This window comes from Aquarana catesbeiana, linkage group LG11, assembly GCF_042186555.1.
Source record: "Aquarana catesbeiana isolate 2022-GZ linkage group LG11, ASM4218655v1, whole genome shotgun sequence".
Lineage (NCBI taxonomy): Eukaryota > Metazoa > Chordata > Amphibia > Anura > Ranidae > Aquarana > Aquarana catesbeiana.
The window spans coordinates 164,437,680-164,453,797 of NC_133334.1; the positions used below are offsets into that span (position 1 = coordinate 164,437,680).

The 16,118-nt window shown below is 39.8% G+C and overlaps 1 protein-coding gene across 1 annotated transcript in view; it reads right to left on the reverse strand.

Moving 5' to 3' along the window:
- The window catches only part of SLC6A2 (solute carrier family 6 member 2), a 1,144,495-nt gene that overhangs the window by 113,615 nt on the left and 1,014,762 nt on the right, over positions 1-16,118 (reverse strand). The window contains exon 13 of the mRNA XM_073605017.1: positions 7,463-7,630. Within this exon, the coding sequence (XP_073461118.1) occupies positions 7,463-7,630 (168 nt within the window). The remainder of the gene's footprint in view (positions 1-7,462; positions 7,631-16,118) is intronic.

The following is a 16,118-nucleotide window of genomic DNA, read 5'->3' on the forward strand; positions in this document are numbered from 1 at the left end:
TAGAGGTTTGGATAATTTATTAATAAGTGGAGAAAGATATTGTGCAAAAGAGGTGACAGCGCTGTGTATTGGTAATAGCCTGCAGATTTCAATACCTAACACAGGTGATTGATGAACAGTGGCAGTCACGGTCACTGGGGATATTTAGAACCTTAAGTAAAAGATATCATAGCATAGATGTACTCATGCACACATATTTTTTTCTTGTTCACTTGGGGTTTGATCATGCCTATGCCTAGAACATACCCCAAATAGGGGCATTCTCTAACCCAGTTTTGCTTTTTTCTGGGCTCCATGTGAACCCTACCTTTCAGGGGGACATCTAGGATTAACTGGACCTTTTTAAATGACTTTCCCTGTCATAACTAAAGATGATGAAGTCGTCAAGGTAAGCTCCAGGGAATTCTTTGGGGTCTCAGGACTTTGTCCATGGCTCGCTGAAAAGTGGCTGCAGCTCTGTGCAATCCAAATGGCATGCTGGCATACTGCCATAACCCCTCTGATGTGGTAAATGCATCTTTTCCTTAGCTTCTTGGGAGAGTGGAATCTACAAGTAACCCTTTGGTAGATCAAGAGTAGTAATGTACCAGACTGCTCTTAATCTTTCAATCAATCATCTACCTGGAGCATTGGATATATGTCCAGTTTTGAGACTTTATTTAACTTACAAAAATCATTACAGAACCACATGGTTTCATTTGGCTTTGGCTTGGGCATTAGGTCTGTAGGACTTGACCAACTACTTGAGGACTCCTTAATGATACCAAAATCCTACAAACTTCTAAGCTCTGCAAATACAATTTTACAGTGGGCTTCAGGTATGTGGTAAGGCTCAATTATATTAGTCAGACCCAGCAGATTTAAAACACCTTCCTGCCTGGCCCATAGCTGATTGACGACCCGGAGGCCCTTTCGTCCTTCTGACTGGATGTCATATGACTTCCTTTCAGAAGGCGGGGCCACGCAGTGGCACAATCTGTCACCGGCTGTGTTGATGACTGATCAGTGCTTGCTGTCGGTACCATGTAACCACTGTGACCAATCACAGTAGATCACATGACAATTGTAAACAATGGATGGCTTCCTTTCATGCCATCTATTGTGTACAATTGTGTTGCTAGCTGTGATTGGTCAATGTGATCACATGGCACAGACAGGGTCAATCACAGCCATTTGTACCATATGATTAGCTCTGGCCAATCACAGCTAATCAGAACAAAACAAATTGAAGGAATCAGTTTTGTTCAGTAAAATACTTGCTTATAGCAATGAAATTCATAATGTGTAAAAAACAAAAATATCCATCTCCAGAGTAGTGCAATGTTATGGTAACATTATATTGCTCTCGTCACAGTGTGTTAAGAAAAATTGTAATATTATTATTTTTTTTTGTACTGTCACCAGTCATTGTCCCTGATCCCCGCCACACCAGTTATGTTATGACACTGTACTGCACTGGTGACAATATGTTAAAAAAAAAAAAAAGTGAACATTTTATTTATTTATTAATTTTCCAAAACATGACAAAAAAAGACAACTTAAAAAAACTTGCCATGCCTCTTACTAAATAACTTGAGCTGTCTACTTTGCAAAAAGGGGTCATTTGGGGGATATTTGTAATGTCCTGACATTTCCCCCCTTGAAGGGGGAAAATTGTCCAATATTGAAGTGGTTAAGAAAATGTCTTGATTTCTCTGTAAGAATTCCCAGGACTCCCATTTTGAGAAGAGGAAAGGGTTTCTGCAATGCCTTCCTTTTTAACCTGACCGTTGAGGTCTTCCTGAACTTTCTATCTGACTGTAAAAACCTTTCTTTCCTTCTAGAGTTTAATCAGATTAACACGATCGATCTGGTAGGGTTTTCTGTTTCTGGGCTGGTAGACCTCTTTGTTAACCTGTCCTATCTTTTCAGCTATCTCAAATGATCCCTGTGATTTTGCTCCCTTAATTTCTCTGTACACTCTAAACCAGTACAACCACTGAAAACCCCATTACTAAGTTTAAGCTGCACTGAGGTGACTCTCAAGCACAAGAGCATGAGCCAAGTATGCTGCACAACTGTTTGAGCCTGAAAGGCTGGGGTACCACCAGTTGTTCAATTACATACTGTAATTGTTCTCTTTAATCTGTACAACAAATCATAATTCATAACACAATGGGGGAATCAAATATCCACCCCAGATTTGGCCGGGATCCAGATTCCCAGTGCGGCCAAGATCCAGGACTGCACAAACACAGCTATCCAAATGGATATCCCACAGCGAGGCTTACTGCTTTACATATGCATTACTTTTTTTTTTTTTAATTATCATTCTTTATTGAAAGTATTTTTGTACATAGCAACAGTCAAGACACATAATGGATACATAATGCCAGCGGTCACCAATAGGAGATTGATTATAGCAAGGGGAGGCATTAAATTACCAACATATGGAATATGGGGTGGGGTGGTAAGGTGAGGGAGAAGATAGAACGAGGATGGGGGGATGAAATAGTGATGAAGGAAAGAGGCATATAATATATATATATATATATATATATATATATATATATACACACCAACAACATGAAAAAGAAGTACCGTTAAGCATTATATTACATCTGCATCTTGGTGGTAGAGATATGCAACACAATGTAGAGGGAAAATAAGAATGGCTTGTCCCATGTAGATGAGTGTCAAATTCGGGTCAGGAGTGAAGGGAGCTTGAACGGTTTTATAAAGGCCTAGTCGTGCTTCAGTCATCTAGGGTCCAGGACACCCAATTTTCTTCAAAGGAGGCCGTTTTGCCTTGTATCCACGCAAAAATTTGCTCAAAGGTAGCATGGGTGTTTAAAAAGTTTATAACTGTATGAAGAAATGGAGCACGGTCTGACTTACGGGCACTGGCCAGAGATCTCCTGCCAGGAATTAGCATGTGAGTGGCGAAGATTTGGAGCTTTCTTGACCATTTATCCACTCCGATGCCAAAAAGAGCTAATTCTGGCGTCATTGGACGAGTTACTCCTGTAATAGAGGCAATAGAGGTGTGTCTTTCTGTCCAGAAAGCTGCAATTTTTGGGCAGTACCACCAGATGTGGCTAATGGATCATATGCACCCGCATTTCCTCCAGCATAATGGGGATTGGGCGCCAGGGTAACGGTTTGCTAATATTTGTGGTGTGAGGTACCATCTGTGTATGACTTTGAAAGTTGTTTCCCAGTGGGATATGCAGCAGGACATTTTCTTGAGTTGTTGAAGGGTTTGTCGCCAATGTTGTGTTGTGAATGCAGCTCCTAATTCATGTTTCCATAACTTCATGGCTGAAGGAAGGAGGAGCCCGATGAGACTTGATTTTGTAAAGATGGGGAAAGTTGTAGTGGCAGCATAAAGGATTTAGACTCATTTACTTTATACATTGATATTGATCCAAACTCATTTAAAATGTGTTGGAGATCAGGGATCGAGGAGAGGGGGTCTGTTAGGGCAAGTAGAATGTCATCTGCATATAACCCGATTGTATGCTCCTCCTGTCCAATTATTAGGCCTTTTATTGCTGAACAAGCATGGATGGACTCTGCCAACTAGTGCGAATATGAGAGGGGATAGTGGGTATCCCTGCCTGGTGCCGTTTGTGATGGTGAATGGGTCTGACAACATACTGGATAGTCATACTTTAGCATATGGATTAGAGTACAAGGCTAGAATGGCTTGTCCAAAGGGTGCAGTGAGCCCACATTTATTCAGAACTTGTTTGTACCCGATCAAATGCCTTCTCTGCGTCCAAAGAAAGGATCAGAGAAGGCGTCTGGTGATACTCTGCCCATTGAATCAAGTTAATGAATCTTCTGGTGCTATTGGGGGCTTGACGTCCATTAATGAACCCCACCTGATCTGGGTGTACCAGAGTGGCTATTAGGGGTTGGAGTCTGTTAGCTAACAATTTGGCGTAAATTTTGATGTTGCTGTTTAATAGTGAGATAGGCCTAAAGTTTGCTGGGTTTGAGGGTGGTCTCCCTGGTTTAGGTATTGCTACGATAAGTGCTTCCAAGGTTTCTTTGGGGAAAGAGCCGGTTTGTGCTGCTTGGTTTGCCACTGCACTGATGTATGGGGACAAGATATCTGGGAATGCCTTATAGTATTCATTACTATACCCATCCGGGCCAGGAGATTTATTGGCAGGTAGAGTGTGGATGGCTTTCAGCACTTCCTCAGTAGTAAAAGGTGTTGCTAGCGAGGTTTGTTGTGAAGGGGACAGAGAGGGATGCTTAATCGCCTCCAAAAAGACTTTTATATAACTCTCTGAAGGGGGTTGGAAGTCTGGTGCATCTGGAAGGTTATATAAAAAAGAATAAAATTTGCTAAAGTCATTGGCCATTTCTAATGGATAGTTCCTTTTTTGGGGTCATCAAGGGAGGTTACACTGGGTTTCCTCATAGATTGTTTAAGTTGCCTGGCTAGCAGGGTGCCTGATTTATTTGCTTGGGTGTAAAAATTTAGTTTGGACTTTTTAAGGAATGTTTGTGTTGTCTAAGAAGACAGTTGGCAAGATTTTGCCTAAATTTGTCAAGAGTTTGAGCTGTGGTCACGTCTAGTGTTTTTTTTTAAGCTGTTGTTCTAGAGTTTGAATCTGAGTCAATAGATCCAAGATCTCTTTGGCTCTCCTCCTTTTCTCAAACGCACTCAGCTTAATCAGAATGCCTCTCATGGCGGTCCTGTGCACATTCCATAAAACATAGTTATTTATGTCCTCTGTCGCATTCAGCTGGAAGAAAGAAACTAGTTCTTGTTTGATCTGCTCCTTGTATCTATGGTTTGTAAGAAGAGAGGCGTTTAAACGTCAAAAAGACATATTCTTTTTGAACAGGGATACAAAAATTTTAAGGGAGACAGGAGCATTGTCAGGTCAAGTAATAGAGTCTATCTCCGTCTTAGAAATGTGCTGTAAAGTAAGTTATCTACAAGGAACAGATCAATCTTTGAGTAAGAATGTTGTGGTTTAAAAAAGAATGTATAATCCCTTTCGTTCCCATGTAAACATCTCCAGGCATCAAAAAGATTTCTGTCAGTAATAAAGAGAGGATAAATGAGCATTTGCGGGCCTTATTGGTGGAATCCAAAAAAATGAGCGTTGGCGCATGTTAGGGGCATATAGATTAATCAGGGTAATTTGGGCATTGTTTATGGTGGCCTGCAGTAAAATAAAGTGAATGAATATGAGATACAACAGCATATAGGGTAAATGCACATAAAGTCGCTAAACGTTAAATCGCAGAACTGACAAGTGGATAAACGTGAAAGTAAAGTTCGTGGCTAGCTTCATAAGTGAATAAAGAAGTGGAGATGGTCGGATAGTGCACCAATCACCGTATTAAAACCCGTGCTCCACATGCCCCTCTGGGGTTCAAACTCCCCACAAAGTTGCAGATAATAAGCATTCACGAGCTTGGAAATCCACATCATCAGCATATCATATATAAGGAAAAAAAGACAGGCTCCACATAGAGTAGTACTATTTTCCAAAGGATTTAATAAAGATTTGTGTTGTCCAAGTTGTACATAAAAAAACCTTGCTGTTTCACATAACTGCCGTCAATATCCTCTCATCCAGTGACTTAGTGTCAGGTTTCCAAGCTGACAGTGTTCAGCCAAAGGAACGAAAATGGATCGGAAATACCAAAAAGCTGCACGGGAGACACTGTAAACCAGTGAGCCGCTCAGTACAAATCCTTCCCAAAAACTATGCTGGACATTAGAGCGCAGTATATGTAGATCTATTCAATACGCCATGAGATCGTTCCCTGATCGATTTCGTCTTTCCGACTTTATCAAAGGGGTTGTTAACCTCCTTTTAAACATGGTGCTTTGTATTATTACACTTACACTACGGTTTCTCCCTTATATTATTTGACTGTAGCAACCATTTTATCCTGGGATTGGGACCCTGACTGGGCCACCCAAGTCCTTGCAGAAACCCGTCCAAGGCGAACCACTCCACAATCTGAACAGGGGTCATCTCCTCAGGCTTTAGCCAATCCTGGAGTAGGTGCATAGGGTTATACAGCTGTGCATGGGCAGGCCTAGTCCTATCAAAGTACACGTCATGGACATGGCTCGCCCTCAAGAGAAGATTCACTCCAGCCTGTCTAGTTTTTCTGCCTTTGGCAGCTTATAATCCTGTGCTGATTATGGGGCGGAAAATCACAGTATACCTGTAGGGGATCTTCCTTCTCTCCCTCTTTTCTCTCTCTCTCTCTCTCTCTCTCTCTCTCTCTCTCTCTCTCTATCACTCTATATATAGTAAATTGTATGAACTCTTATAATATAATCTATTTATTGTATGCAGACTCATGCTTTTTTTTGTGCAGTTTCAGAGAGCAGAATGAAGTGGGATATTTGGAACCCACAAAATGCATCATGTATGAATCGTTGAGATTCTCCCTACTATTGCCATGAAAAAATTTGGAAACCATCTAGCATGAATACAATAAAGGGCATAAGTGTTTCAAAGTAGGGTGGGAAGGCCAACAACTTACTTTGAAACAATGTAAAATGTATTGCTAAACATATTGTGGACTTATAAATAAGCCATGCTCAGCTAAAATGTGATGCAATTTTGAGGTTTAAAAAAAAATGTAATAAATGTATGAATTTATTATTTGTGAAAAACATAGTGCCAGGATGCCTATAGTGGACAATGGAGATTTATTTAAGAAAAACTATAAAACTATATCACAAGAGTCAACACAGCCGGGTGCTATGGTCAGAGCTGTCAGCCTCCGGGATCCTGGAATAGATGAATGCATTTTCCTGTACACCCATCCTCTTTTAGGCTGCAGGAGAGAAGGCACTGTGTTGGGTGGTTCTAATGACTGATGGCTGGAATGGAGGGCTGACTTATTGTTCCCTTACACTGAAGTGTTCACCTCTTCTAGGAACCCCATGGCTGACAGCTCTGACCATGGCAGGTGGAGACACCACTATACCACCAGTCTGTATTGGCTCTTGTGAATGCTTCTTATATTGTTTTCTATTTTAACTTGCCACACTGTAGGCTTACTTTTATTGTGTTGTTTTCTTTCTGGTTTACATGTGTCTGGAGCTCCTACTCCTCACCACCTGGCTGCATCGGATGTCTTTTAGTGTTAGAGAGTTTTTTGTTACTGAAGTACCCCTTCTACACACAGCAGATAGATATATCCATAGACTGATTGACATTTTTGATCTGTTTGTACTACACTGTACTGTTGGAGGATTCATTTGTATTGATTTACTCCTGAGTTTGTAGATCTATTGGACCACATGGGCTGGGGGAGGGGTGATCTTTGTAATAGCCCTAACTAAAATTTCAGTTTTGTTAAGTGAGGTTGAGTGCAGAAAAAAATACTCAAATAATCTTTTTTTAGATTTTCGTAACCCTCAGGTATTATGGCTTTACACACAGCAAAATAACACAACTTAGATTTATGAAAATGCTAAATTTACCTGTTCAAAGGTCCCAGGCACAGTGAAGAATTTGTAGACAGAATAGATGGGGACCAGAAGCATGGATGACAATGCAATGGCCCATCCAGTCCGATTAGCCCATGGAGGAAAGTTGTAGTCATCATATGAAAGAGGACTGTGGGTCACAATACTAGTGATCACAACAAACTTACAAAAGAGATAGAAGAGATATAAGTAATTAGCTTCATGAATTAGAAGTTTTAAGCATGCAGATTACTAATATTTACAGCATCTGAAGATATGAAGTTTGGTGTTTAAAATACAATAAACAGTATATATACACCGATCAGCCATAACAGTATGACCACTGACAGGTAAAAGGTATATCTCATTACAATGGCAACTGAAAATTGGTGGGATATCATAGGCAGCAAGTGAACATGTTGTCCATGAAGTTAATGTGGCGAAAGCAGAAAAAATGGGCAGTTTGTTGTATATAGGGCTGTGAAGCCCATGATGACCCAGGTCCACAGCCAAAAGCTTCTACAATGGTCACATAAACATCAGAACTGGACTACGGAGCAATGGAAGAAGGTGGCCTGGTCTGATGAATCACATTTTCTTTTACATCATGTGGATGGCCAGGTGAGTGTGTGTCACTTACCTGGGGAAGAGATGGCACTAGGATGCAGTATAAGAAGGCAAGTTGGCAGAGGCAGTGTGATGTCTTGGGCAATATTCTGCTGGGAAACCTTGGGTCCTGCCATTCATGTGGATGTTACTTTGGTGACCATGCCTCAATGGGTCAGGGCTGTTTTATACATATAAGATTGCACAGGGGTTTTTGTTCACTTTAATATATATATATATATATATATATATATATATATATATATATATATATATATACATAGATAGATAGATATATATATAGATATCTATATGTATATATAAATTAAAGTGAACAAAAACCCCTGTGCAATCTTCTATGTAATGTGACCACATGACCAATTTTGCTGCACTTGCAATATCTTGTGCTCCCACACACCAGCAAATACTTTTATAATATGTGATTGCAGTGCTGCAGATACCAATGTTATATCCTAAACAACATATAAACCACAAACTGTACAAACTCAATCTATGCACCAATAAAAACAAAACAAAGTTATGTACTGTTCATATGTAACACCAACTTGTTCATTACATAAAACAGTTGTGTCCAGAACAAATAAAAGTCCCACTTCAATCAAAATCTTGTGTTCAATGCTTTGTGTTCCACAATATTTGAATATCAAACATGTGACTCCACGTGTGTGAGACCACCACCAGTCACAACAGACTTTCACCTTGAAGTTTGGCCCATGAATAACAGGTTAAGATGTGCCTTCCCCTTTAAGGGGCATATGGAAACTAGTTGTTTTTTATGCCTTCCTGCTGGAGTCATATATCCCCTTTATTTTCCACACTTTCCACATATTCCTCAGCCTCTGATGTTGACTCCAAATATACCAGAACCTATACCTATATATTGCTCTTTGACCTTTCCCACAGGTCAGTGTATTGTGCTCAACACTGGTGCACTACAGTTAAAAGTGTGTACACTTCCCTCTTAAGAGTAAAGCTCTCTCTTCACACAGCTCACTCCTGTATATAAAGTGGAAAATATAAAAGGGAATGCTCCACCAATGTACTGATCACACTTTAGAGTTGTCACCAGAGAAGAAATGACCATAAATTTTCCAAAAGGACAAAAATCCTGTTGATAACTGTCTAAGATGACATTTCCCCTCACTTTGTGGACAATTCCTCTTATTTCCTGTTTTATGTGTGTATGACAATGCTGAGCCTAAGTGAAAATTGGTTCTGATGGATATAACGTAAGGTGTGTTTCCTTCAAAGAAGCAAATCCGTGTTAAAAATACAATGAGGGTGGATAATTTTCTGGTCCTAGACAGCTACCTCTCTGATAATGACAAAGGGAGCCTCGCTAATCAATACCTTTTGAGAGGTGTACGGGGGGAAAACCAGATACAAAAGAGACAATAGTCTTCATCAAGCCTTAACACAGGTACCCTAGTGCATTCTGTCATAATTCTACTACCATCGACTGCTCAAGCATTAAAGAAGGGGAGGCTTTTTGCCCTAAAACATGCTGGATGTATTTGATGCTCTTAACTATTAAATATTTCAAAAAGTCCTATAAGTTACATAGTTACATAGTAGGTGAGGTTGAAAAAAGACACAAGTCCATCAAGTCCAACCTATGTGATTATATGTTAGTATTACATTGTATATCCCTGTATGTTGTGGTCGTTCAGGTGCTTATCTAATAGTTTTTTGAAACTATCAATGCTCCCCGCTGATACCACCACCTCTGGAAGGGAATTCTCTAAAGAGCCCTCTTTAGAGGGCCCTCTGCGTAGTTTAAAGGTTAAACCTCTTTTCTTCTAATTTTAATGAGTGGCTACGTGTTTTGTTAAACTCCCTTCCGCATCCCTATTGTGGGGTCACCAGTACGGTATTTGTAAATTGAAATCATTTCCCCTCTCAAGCGTCTCTTCTCCAGAGAGAATAAGTTCAGCGCTCGCAACTTTTCCTCATAATTAACATCTTCCAGACCCTTTATTAGCTTTGTTGCACTTCTTTGTACTCGCTCCATTTCTAGTACATCCTTCCTGAGGACTGGTGCCCAATACAGCATACACTAGGTGTGCCAGAGTCTTGTAGAGCAGGAGAATTATCGGTTTATCTCTGGAGTTGATCCTCTTTTTAATGCATGCCAATATTCTGTTTGCTTTGTTAGCAGCAGCTTACCAGGTGCCTCTCTATACACATCCAACATCTTATTTCCTGTTGACACCCTGAAGACTGTCATCTCCTGGACAAAAGTGGGGGTAAATCTTCCCAGTGGGACATAGACTGCAACTAATAACTTGATAGAGTTTAAATACTTCCCTACTTTATTTAAAACCAAAAAATGGTTTACCTATACATACACTTGCCTATACAAATGCACCAAGGTAGATCACAAAGTCAATCAGAAAGTATACAGCAATTTAACCATTGCATTGCAATATATTACAAAAATAGAACATTACAACATTATTAATATACACAAATTAAAGAACAAACTTACAGATACATTAATTATTCAGGATAAAATCTTCAATTAACCATTTATTGTGCAGATTTTTTTCTTTTTTGCAGTCCAAGCAAAGTTTAAGTAGTGCACTTAAATTATTTTACAGTATTACAAGAATATAAGGCTTCATATAAGGATGCCAGTGCCAGGGTATTACTTTAATAAAATAGGGAATTTTTTGAATAATTAGACAGGGAGTAATTGCAACATGCAGTTTATTAAACAGGTGCCGATGTGAAAGCAATAAATGCAGAACAGGTTTAGGATTGCAGAAAATCTGCATACAATGCAGAATGAAAAACAGGTTTTAGGATGGCAAAAAATATGGAGACTAAAGAGTATGGTTTTGAAAGATGCACAAAAATGAACTTTTTACATCAATCTCTGTGTTACTCAGTAAGGGTAACATGTGGCTGGATAGCATAATCTCTATAAGACTCTGGAATAATAGAATTACTGTATGTTGAGAGTCACTACTTCAGTAAACATCTTAGGATACAGTTAGCATTATCCTCATGTACAGCATTCCTCAAAGTAAAGTTTGGGATAGATCTGGTAACACATGTAACAGCTGGAGGCAAATAGACTGGAATAATGGCACTGCTGGAACAGTTAAAGGGCAGACATTTATAAACCTATTACAAGACAATTTTACGGTCCAGTTTATTGAGGCCCTGACTAGGAATGATGCTCAGCTGGACCTGGTAATCACAAACTATGCAGAGCTTATTACCAATATTGAAATAAAAGATGAGCGCTGCTCTCCAAGACTTATGCCCTGTACACACGGTCAGATTTTCCGACGGAAAAAGTGCGATCGGATTGTGTTGTCGGAAATTCCGATTGTGTGTGGGCTCCATCTGACTTTTTCCGTCGGGAATTTCCGACACACAAAGTTTGAGAGCAGGCTATGAAATTTTCCAACAACAAAATCCGATCAGTTAAATTCCAATTGTGTGTACACAAATCCGATGCACAAAGTGCCACACATGCTCAGAATAAATTAAGAGATGAAAGCTATTGGCTACTGCCCCGTTTATAGTCCCGACGTACGTGTTTTAGGTCACCGCATTCAGAACGATCCGATTTTCCTACAACTTTGTGCGACTGTGTGTATGCAAGACAAGTTTGAGCCAACATCCTTTCGGAAAAAATTCATGGATTTTGTTGTCAGAATGTCCGATCAATGTCCGATCGTGTGTATAGGGCATTAGACTGGGAGGGAATATCAGCATCGATGAACACAGAACAGAAATGGGAATTCTTCAAAAATATGATATGCCAATTCACTGCAAAGTATATTCCAATGGGCAATACGTCTAAAAATAAAACCTATGCAGCTCACAGCCAAAGTTAAAAAAAGCTATAAATAATAAGAAAAGAGCTTTTCAAAAAAATAAAATTGTGGAAACACTATCATCGTTTAAATGTACAAAGAATATAACAGAATATGTAAAAAGCAAATCAAAGATGCAAAAATTCAAAACAAACGTTAGATTGCAAAAGATAGTAGGACAAAGCCCCAAAAATTCTTCAAATATATTAATAGTAAAAAAGTCAGGCCTGAGCATGTAGGCCCTTTACAAAATAATCTGGAATGGCTGACTGGGGACAAAGAGAAGGCAAATGTATTAAATACTTTCTTCAGCTCCCTGTATACAAATAAACATGGGGGAGCTCAAGTCCATAATAGGGATGGTATTGACACAGCCCCAAATGAATCACAATGGTTCAAAAGTGATATGGTTTTTAACAATATTTCCCAAAGTCCACTTCACAATTATATCATTTAAATCTCATGTACGTAGTGTGTTCAAATCACATCCGTGCTATTTTGAAAGCCTTTTCACCACTTCGTGCATCAAAACCACCTTCTGAAATGGTCACTCACCAGAGCCTAGAAAAAAACTTTGCCTTTGGTTCATATTGGGATAACCACTCCACTCTCCTGGCATTTCTCCAGCTAGAATGCCACTAGTTACTCCTCAAATCTTGATATCTCCCTAAGAAGTAAATAGCCATCTTTGCACAATATGCTTTTGTAAAATGTATTTAATCCAACATCCAAGGTAAACATCCCCAATTATAAAAATGTGCACTCACAATTCAGGTGCCTTTAAGCCGGCACTGAGTCATTCCAGCAGTGTATTTTTTGGGTTACTTCTGCCACTTCGTCTCCCGGGATCGGCGTGCGTTACAAGCCTCAATCTGGTATGGGTTGGGACAGGAAGTGATGTCAGTGATTACCCAGAAGCCTCTACACGTGGGTAACTAGTGGCAATCTAGCTGGAGAAACGCCAGGAGAGTGGAGTGGTTATCCCAATATGAACCAAAGGCAAAGTTTTTTCTAAGCTCTGGTGAGTGACCATTTCAGAAGGTGGTGGTGATGCACGAAGTGGTGAAAAGGCTTTCAAAATAGCATGGATGTGATTTGAACACACACATGATTTAAAATGATATTCCGTATTTATCGGCGTATAACACGCGTCGGCGTATAACACGCACCCCAAGTTTAGGAGGGAATTTTAAGGAAAAAAACTTTTAGGAGTAAAGTTTAAGGAAGAAAAACTTACATTAAAATGCCCATCAATACAGCGTTATCAGTGTCCATCTGCAGCCTTTTTAGTGTCAGTGCAGCCTTGCTCCAGTGTCTATTGCAGCCTTGTCAGTGCAGTTTTGCCCCAGTGCAGAATTGTCAGTGCAGCCTTGTCAGTGCAGCTTTGCCCCAGTGCAGAATTGTCAGTGCAGCCTTGTCAGTGCAGCTTTGCCCCAGTGCAGCCTTGTCAGTGCAGCTTTGCCCCAGTGCAGCCTTGTCAGTGCAGCTTTGCCCCAGTGCAGCCTTGCCCCAGTGCAGCTTTGCCCCAGTGCAGATTTGCCCCAGTGTAGCCTTGCCCCAGTGCAGCCTTGCCCCAGTGCTTGCCGTGATCCCTGCCGACATACACAGCCGTGTGTAAATTTAAATACACACGGCTGTGTATGTCGGCGGCGATCGCGGCAATCGCCGCGATCGCTCCGATCACACACAATTGGGGGGGGATCGGCCTATAACACGCACCCACGATTTTCCCCTGATTTTCAGGGGAAAAAAGTGCGTGTTATATGCCGATAAATACGGTAATTGTGAAGTGAACTTTGGGAAATATTGTTAAAAACCTGTGTCCTGTAGTTTTATAACTGCAATTTTTTTTATATTTTGCACTATAACCTTGCACCATAAAGTTACATGATGTTTGATGTTTGTGCACATTTCACCGATATTGTTTATTATAGCAATATTGTATAAGCACTTTATGATCAGCGCAGTTAAATTTTTATATAATATCAATTTCCCTCTAACCAATGGTAGAGAATTCCTAACTGCAGCAGATTTTATTTTAATTTTAAATATAATTTTTGCGCCAGGTGACACATTTTTTTCACAAAAGTGATATGGTCCAGAAATATTTAGACATAATAAAGGTCGAATAAGGCACCTGGACCAGATGGCATTCACCCATGGATCCTAAAAGAATTGAGCTCTGTCATTTCAAAGCCATTGTTTCTAATATTTAGGGACTCGTTAATGACTGGAATGGTACAAGTGGCTTAGCGTAGGGCCAATGTGGTGCCCATATTTACAAAGGGATCAAAGTCTTTACCAAGTAACTATAGACCTGTTAGTTTAACTTATATAAATCGAGAAGATACTGGAGAGTTAAATAAAAGACCACATAGATGAGTTCTTGCTGGAAAAGAATATTTTAAGCAACAGACAGTATGGATTCATGAAAGACAGAATTTGTCAAACAAACCTGATTTCTTTTTATGAGGAGGCAAGTAAAACATTGGACAGAGGGGTGACTGTGGACGTAGTATATTTGGATTTTGAAAAAGCGTTTGACAGAGTTCCCCACACACAGCTAATGTGTAAGGTAAAGTCTACAGGCTTGTAAAGATCAGTTTGTAAACAGATAGAAAACTGGCTAAACTATAGAATTCATAGAGTAGTGGTGTACCCCAAGGTTCAGTGTTGGGACCCTTACTTTTTAATATCTTTATAAATGATATAGGGTCTGAGATTAAAGGTACCATTTCAGTCTTTGCAGATGACACGAAGATATGCAGTGGAATAACGTCCTTACAGAATGTCTCCAACTTACAAGCCAACCTCAATGCACTGTTTAATTGGGCAACTATGTGGCAAATGAGGTTTAATGTTGATAAATGTAAAGTTATGGACCTGGGGCTAATGCCCCGTACACACGATCGGAAATGCCGCCAGCAAAACTCCGATGAGAGCTTTTGGTCGTCGGAAAATATGACGTGTGTATGCTCCATCAGACTTTTGCTGGCGGAATTCCAGCCAGCAAAAGATTGAGAGCAGGTTCTCAATTTTTCAGTTGGAAAAAGTTCCTGGCCGAAAATGCGATCATCTGTATGCAATTCTGATGCGCCAAAAATCACGCATGCTCAGAATCAAGTACGAGACGGAAGTGCTCGGTCTGGTAAAACTAGCGTTCGTAAGGGAGCTAGCACATTCGTCACACTGTAAATTTTTGGATCTTTTATTGCAGCGCATTCTTTTGTTCTTTATAATGCTAGAAGAATGAAGTTGTTTTGCTGCTGATATTCACACAGAGTTCTCACAAATTTATTTCTTTATTATTTCTCGTGATCTCCTGAATAATATTTTTTGTTTTTAAAGCCAGATCTCCATAATAATGTATATATTTTCAGTCTTTTTATTAAGTTTTAACAAATGCAAACATACATTGGTGGTATATCTACACCAAAAAAAAAAATCTTACAATAACATTTTGCAGACTATCATAACTATAGCATCAAACAAACAAAAACAAAAAAAGAAAAAGGATGGCCAGGGGGTACAACATGAAGACATCTCCTATGCATACCCCAATAGATCTTTTTTTTTAGATTAAGGTTCCATTTGCCCCCTAATTTCCGGGCGATTCCCTAAATGTTCTCCAGGGGGCCCATATCTGACAACATTTTTCATATGTGTCCAATTCGTGTGACAGGAGGGTCTCCATCTTTTCAATTAGGTCCATTTCTGCTATCCATTCGTTAACTGAAGGGGCTTGTGTAGTTCGCCAATATCACGGAATAACCAGTCTGGCTGCTAATAACCAATGTCTTAGCAAACCTTGTTTGATATTTTTATATGGACCTGGTAAAATGGATAGTAGAGTAATTTGAGGTGTGTTGGGGATTAACTCCCCTGTAACTGTAGTATACAGCTGCATGATCATATCCCAGAACTGATGAATTTGGGGACATTCCCACCATATGTGTAGCAGTGATCCCTTGGCAGCATGACATCTCCAACATTTATCTGATGTGTCTGGATATATTCATTGCATGGTTGTTGGACATCGATACCAGCGGGAGACAAGCTTATAGCTTGTCTCTTGGGCTTTAATTGTCGATCACAGACAATGTGTGTAAATGATTTCTCCCACTCTTCTGTTCCAATTTGAGTATTAAGTTCACGTGCCCATTTATTTGTGAATTCTGGGGGCTCAGGTTGTTTTTTTTAGGATAAGAATCTTA